This window comes from Tetrao urogallus (assembly GCF_951394365.1).
Source record: "Tetrao urogallus genome assembly, chromosome: 3".
NCBI classification, from domain to species: Eukaryota; Metazoa; Chordata; class Aves; order Galliformes; family Phasianidae; genus Tetrao; species Tetrao urogallus.
The window spans coordinates 44,962,929-44,969,183 of record NC_136815.1 but is presented as its reverse complement, the minus strand read 5'-3'; the positions used below and the strand labels follow the sequence as shown (position 1 = coordinate 44,969,183).

At 39.8% G+C, this 6,255-nt stretch overlaps 1 protein-coding gene across 1 annotated transcript; it reads left to right on the top strand.

Annotated features, from left to right (window-relative positions):
• Positions 1-128: 128 nt before the first annotated feature.
• LOC306944981 (histamine H3 receptor-like) lies at positions 129-6,005 on the top strand (the record flags this gene model as incomplete). Its single annotated transcript, XM_079533661.1, has 3 exons — positions 129-354; positions 3,775-3,941; positions 5,232-6,005. Exons 1-3 carry the CDS (start codon positions 138-140, stop codon positions 6,003-6,005), a joined length of 1,158 nt encoding a protein of 385 aa, XP_079389787.1. The 5' UTR covers positions 129-137.
• Between the last annotated feature and the right edge of the window lie 250 nt (positions 6,006-6,255).

The following is a 6,255-nucleotide window of genomic DNA, read 5'->3' as shown; positions in this document are numbered from 1 at the left end:
ATCTGTTATTTTGATACAGTGGGGTTTTTTGGTGTCTCAGTCTTTAGCCTATCCTCTTGATAGGCTTTTCTCAACCTTCAGGATAAATCTGATATTTGCAACTTTCTTTCCAAGTTTCTTCTGCTGAAATTCCGTGCATGATGGGACCCTGTAACGGGACGCTGTCACCACAGCCATCGACCCCTCAGTTTTCCCTGGGTGTGTTGGTGCTCCTGGCTCTGCTCATGGTGCTGCTGGCTCTGGTCACGATCCTCGGAAATGTCCTGGTGATCCTGGCTTTCATCTTGGACAGAAATCTCAGGCATCGGAGTAACTATTTCTTTCTCAACCTTGCCATTTCTGACTTTGCAGTGGGTAAGTTGCAGTGGGAAGCATGCAACGTTTGCTTTCCAGTACTCTTAGGGGGAGCAGGGTGTCTTCTGTAGGTGGGTGGTTTCTTCTTGGAGAAATATTTCCCAGCTGTGTGGCATGGGGAAAGGTAAGTGATGATGAAAACTGTGTTAAGTGTTTCAGCAGCCTATTGCGTCTCAAAATGCATCATAATGAGACACATAATGCATTCTTTTTTATAGTAAATGCTTTTAACGTCTCTTCAAAAAAAGAGGAGTATCTACTGTATATGAATACTGATTGACTGAAAGAGGAGCTATGCTACAGTTTCTGATTTACTTTTGCTCCTTGTGTAAAACTATTAATTACCTGCCATCACAACATCTTCATATTTATCAGAGCAACTGCTTTCTTACACAGCTATCTCTGGTACATCAAAGTAAATGAATTACTTCTTAATTTGGTATTAAATGGCCTGTGAGTGTATTACACTACAAGAAATGCAACAATCTGCTGGCATCTTCCACCTGTTTTCCTTCTTAGCCCCCTTGTCCCACAGTGTCCATGCACCAGTCCCTGAACTGCAGTGGATTCAGTCCTAGTGAGTGACACTGGGAAAGAGGCAGCGGCCATGAATGCTTTGTGCAGTGCTCCTGCAGGGATCAGACCATTAAAACTGAGGAGAAGACTGAACAAAACCCAGTGGTAGGTCTTCCAGCAAACAGAAAAAGTCAGGTTTTTAAGTAAGATCTGAGGTGCTGAATATTTTTTAGAAGGTTGTTGGTGTTTTACTGAGGTCTGCCTGGCTCTTTCAATGTAGTATCTTCAGCACAGAGCTCTAAATTTTTAAAACTTTGTCTTAGGAGTAAAGGAAGTGATTCTATCTTGAGAAGCATGATAAAATCTTCTGGCATCATCTTGACTTGAGGCTAGCAAGGAGGCATTTCTGCATGTAAGTTGTTTCCCTTTGAGACTATCAAAGAGACCAGTACTCGCTGGCTCCTGAAGAGGGAAATAACACTCAGCAACATACTCCACTTCTGGCAATACCACCCCCCAAAGTGCTGTTCTTTTGCAGTGCTGAGTAGTGAAGTGTACTAAGCTAGCCATTATGGTGTTTCTTCACTTATGCCATTTATTAAAAGTGGACCTTAATTCCAGGGCCCTCCCCATGGGGCAGAAACGAGAGGAATCAAAGCCTTTGTTTTCCTACTTCAGGCAGAAAAATTGCTGGAGCTATCATTTCATTGCTCACATCTTCAAATTTGTTTCTGTTTGTATCTTGCAATTTAGTCAAGAGATTTAACTACTTCCCATCCTCACCTGCTCTTTTTTGTGGCTGGTGCCTCGAGGAGTCTCAAGTCAGCTGTCAGAAAATGGTTGTCAGTATTTTGCTGGCCCATAGACCGTCTAAATCCAGGACTTCATCTCTGGGATCAGTCAGAAAAGATTTTTTTTTTTTTTTTTTAAAGCTGCTGTAGTATTTTTAAATTTCTTAGAAGTACGGAATCTTTTCAGGCAACATAACTACTGTTGTTTGCATCCTCCAATTATCAAAACTGAAAATAGTTTCAAATATAAACTCTTAAAGCCTGATTCTTTAATCTATATTGATATCTTCAGGAAAAAAAAAACAATCATTTTTGACATGGTGTCAAACATAGTTTGATCCACTGAAATTGATGAGTGCAGTAGCTGACATCAACAATTTTGAAAAATGAGGGTTTTTTGCAAAATTGATACTGCTTATATTTGATATGTTTGTTAAGACAAGCCATTAGCACATCATCCTGAACATGTTCAGTAAATTCTAAGATCTTGACAGACATATTAAAAAAGAAAAATCTGTAGAGTTGAAAATAGATCGTGAGGCTGTGTATGGCTTTGTATTTATCTCTGTTGGATCAGCTTTTTCAGGAATGTAGACAAATAGAATTAGATATTACACTATAATTTTGAAAGAATATTAGTGGTAAAATGCAGCGTCTGGTGCACGGACTCAGAGGTGAATGATCCAAATAATTTATTACAAGTTCTCACATCACTTATATACCTTCAGAAGTTTTCTTTTTCTGGCTTTCCCATCCACCCCTACAACTTCCCCATCCACCTTTACATGTCAACAGAGCATTCTACAAAACACTCTTCAACCATTCATGCAGGCACTTATCCAGTCAGTGCCGTGGGACGTTCTCTCTTCTTCTAGAGGTGTCCTTGGTTCTCATGCTGTTTATCTTGCTCCACAGCTTCTGCTCTGAACAGTTTTTCTTGTGTTCCCACAGTACAATAAATAAGTGGCTGGCTTAAAAATAAAACGTGAAAATGATTTAGGATCATAAAATCATAGAAATGTTTAGATTGAAAAAGACCTTCAGGATCAAGTCTGTCTGTCATCTTGACCTACTATGTCCCTCCACCAAACTCCATGTCCCTTACTGCCATGACCACATCTCTTAAGGATCTCCATCTCAAGGGATGGGAATATCACCACTTCCATGGGCAGCCCATTCCAATGCTTGATCTCCCTCTCTGAGAAGAAATTCTTCTTAATGTCTCATCTAAACCTCTCTTGTCTAAACATGAGGCTGTTTTCTTGAGTCCTATCACTTGTCTCCTGAGAAAAGACACTCCACTTGCTGCAACATCCTTCCTGGTAGATGTAGTGAGCAATGAGCTCTCTTTCCACTGATGGAGCTCAGTGTAGACTATGGATCAGATGGATCATTCCACCAACAGACTGTTGCTCCTGATTATTTTCTGTATTAAACCCTTCTTGACATAGTGTCATGTTTCCAAGTACTTCAGTAGAAAGACTGCTGGACAAAAGGTAAATGTAGTAAAACAAAAAATATTTTTGTAGTTAATCTTAACTGGAGAAGTGTTGTGACTTAAAACACCCCCTAAAATTGGAATAGATTTTCATATCTCTACTGTGTCTGCTCTATCATTAGTAAACGTTTCCAGACACTATGCAGACTCTCCAGTGTACTGTCTCTAGTACACAAGTGCTAATCTTATATTAATAAGCTATGTTGGCAATGTTTGTAGATGTATTTTGACGGAAAACTCAAACAGATGAAAGATAAGATATAGAACAACAAGGTTACATTTTGGAGCATAATGACAATGCATACAAGATGCAGCACTGATTATATATCTTTACAGACTGTAAAGTTGGTTAGGTTGCAGTTTTCTTCTTCAGCAGATCCTTTGTTGCTGATGTGCTTTAACTTTATCCCTAACAATCAGCATATAATAAGATCTGAATCTTTTCATTAGATTTCATGGTAATGTAAGAATTTCTTTATATAACTTATGTATTCACCTTAATAGTATGCTTTTTTTTTTTTTTTACACTAAATACCAGAATATTGTTTTTACTTCAAGGAGTGTTGTTTGCAATCTGTAACAACTTCATGGTGTCTCTGTGGTTGCTTTCTGTAGGTGCATTTTGCATCCCTCTCTACATCCCCTATGCCCTGACAGGGATCTGGCACTTTGGAAGAGGCATCTGTAAGCTCTGGCTCCTTATGGACTATCTCATGTGTTCAGCTTCAGTATTTAACATTGTTATAATTAGTTATGACCGTTTCCTCTCAGTTACTAAAGCTGTAAGTACCCTATTTATAGCCTCTCTGAGTTTTGTGGCAAGATGGTGGGATTTGGCAGGGCTATATCTCGATACTAGTATTGTGCATGTTGCCATATTGGTGAATATAGGACTTGGATTAATCAAGATAATAGCGTTCAGAACATATGCTGGCATGTGGAGGTAGTTGCAGCCCATCTTCCAGCCCATAGCTGGAAAATATGTCTTTTCTCACAAGTTCTGCTGCAAGTTGTTGTGCTATTGTGCTGCCACTTTAAGGAGTGTAGGGTAAGGCAGGAAGATGGGAAAAAAAGGGACCACAGGAGAAGGAAATCTGAAATAAATCAGTGTGGGAGGGAAAAGCTAGGGCAGGGAAGTAAAGGATGCTGGGGATTACGTCTAGGCCATTAGGACAGTTGTCTCCTAATGATACTGGAGAGCACTGGGAGCAAGAGCAACTGAGGCAGAGAGTGAGACTCAGGGCAGACTGCAGAGACTGCTTGGGGATATGAGACAAAACCTCTTCAGAGCCTGAAGCAGAATAGATGCACTCTGTGTCTTTGGTTTCTGCAGTGCACCCAATGCACCTTATATGTGCTTCATATCTTTGTTCATGCTAAGGATGGAGGTCAGCAGTTCTCACTACTCACTCTGCTTGCTGAAATGGCAGAGAAATGTGGCGCTGAGCTAGGGGTCTCAGCTCTTTGCTGACCTGTGAAAATGCCAATATAATGCCATACCATAAAATTTCAGTTTTATTTTTGTTAATTATAGTTACTTCAACTTATTATATTTGACTCTATTATTTTTTTTTAAATTTTCTGTTACTTAATGTTGTTTTAATTAAAAAAATCTGGAAAATCAAACTCAAAACATTTTTTCTGTAAGAAAAAATTACACTGGAAATGTAAAAGCGCTCATACAGCATAATGTGCTTGAAAAGTGCTGCAAAAACCGGAGCAGTTGTCAGTGAATGGGAATCCTTCTCTGAGCAACTATAAGATGCTAATTATTCAGCCAATTCAGGCTGCAGATGTCTCAAACAAGGCATACCAAATTGCAAAGTACTTCTAACACAGATGGAAGATTCTGTTTTCTTGTCTGAACCAGGACCCTAATACTTTTTACTGATACGTAGATACCCCAATGTTATGTCAACATCAATAAATTAAGCTTACCCGAGAGAGGTTCATGTGATCACTGAAGCTGCAACTCCAAGTTAGCAAATGCTATGCAAAGCTCCTCTCAGGCTACTTCTCTTTGTTTTTTGCCTCTACGTGTACAACATGTTTTTTTTTTTTTCCCCTCACAGGTATCTTACAGAGCCCAGCAGGGAATGATGTCCAACCCTGTCGTCAAGATGGTGGCCATCTGGATTCTTGCCTTCCTGCTCTACTCTCCGGCAGTTCTCCTTTGGGAGTACGTGTCTGGCTGCAGCATGGTAGAGGAAGGGCATTGCTATGCCGAGTTCTTCAACAACTGGTACTTCCTCCTGTGTGCATCCACCCTGGAGTTCTTTGTGCCCCTGATCTCTGTCACCTACTTCAACGTGAGCATCTTCCACAACATCCAGAGACGCCAGCGGCGTGGCAGCGTTCAATACTGTGAGTCTCCAGGGAGCAGCAGTGTGTCCTGGAGGTTTTGTTTTTTGCTGAGGCGAGGACCCTTTTTGTCAGAAACGGAGGACAGTGCTTCTTCCTCCATGAGGACAAAGAAAGAGTCTTTGGTAACTGAAAGCTCATCTCCATCCAGAGCCAACTCTGTGACCCCAGAAAATGATTTTTCTGTTTGTGCAAAGGCCAGGTCAAAACTGCATCATGACAAGAAGATTGCAAAGTCACTTGCTGTAATTGTGTGTGTCTTTGCCATTTGCTGGGCCCCATATACTTTACTAATGATTATTCGTGGAGCCTGCCAAGGAAAATGTGTCCATCCAATTCTATATCAAATTACCTTTTGGCTTTTGTGGATCAATTCCTCTCTGAACCCATTCCTCTACCCTCTCTGTCATGATAAATTTCGAATGGCTTTTATGAAAATATTATGTCCCAAAAAGTTTGCAATATTGAGATCAGGCTCTTGTTAGAAGGTAAAAAAAAAATAATAATAAAAAAATAATAAAAAAATTAAAAAAAAAAAAAAAGAAGCTGAATTTCAGCTATATCTGTAGAGAATGACTGTTGTAAATAGAAAAGGTTTGGAATTAGTTTCTTCTGGAAGAGTAATCCAAAGGTAAGGCTTTGGTGAAATATGTTCTTCAGAGAAATGTGTATGCCCAAAGTTTGTGTACATTTTTCAGCAATTCAAATTGGCCAGGAAAAGAAAATTACCTCTGC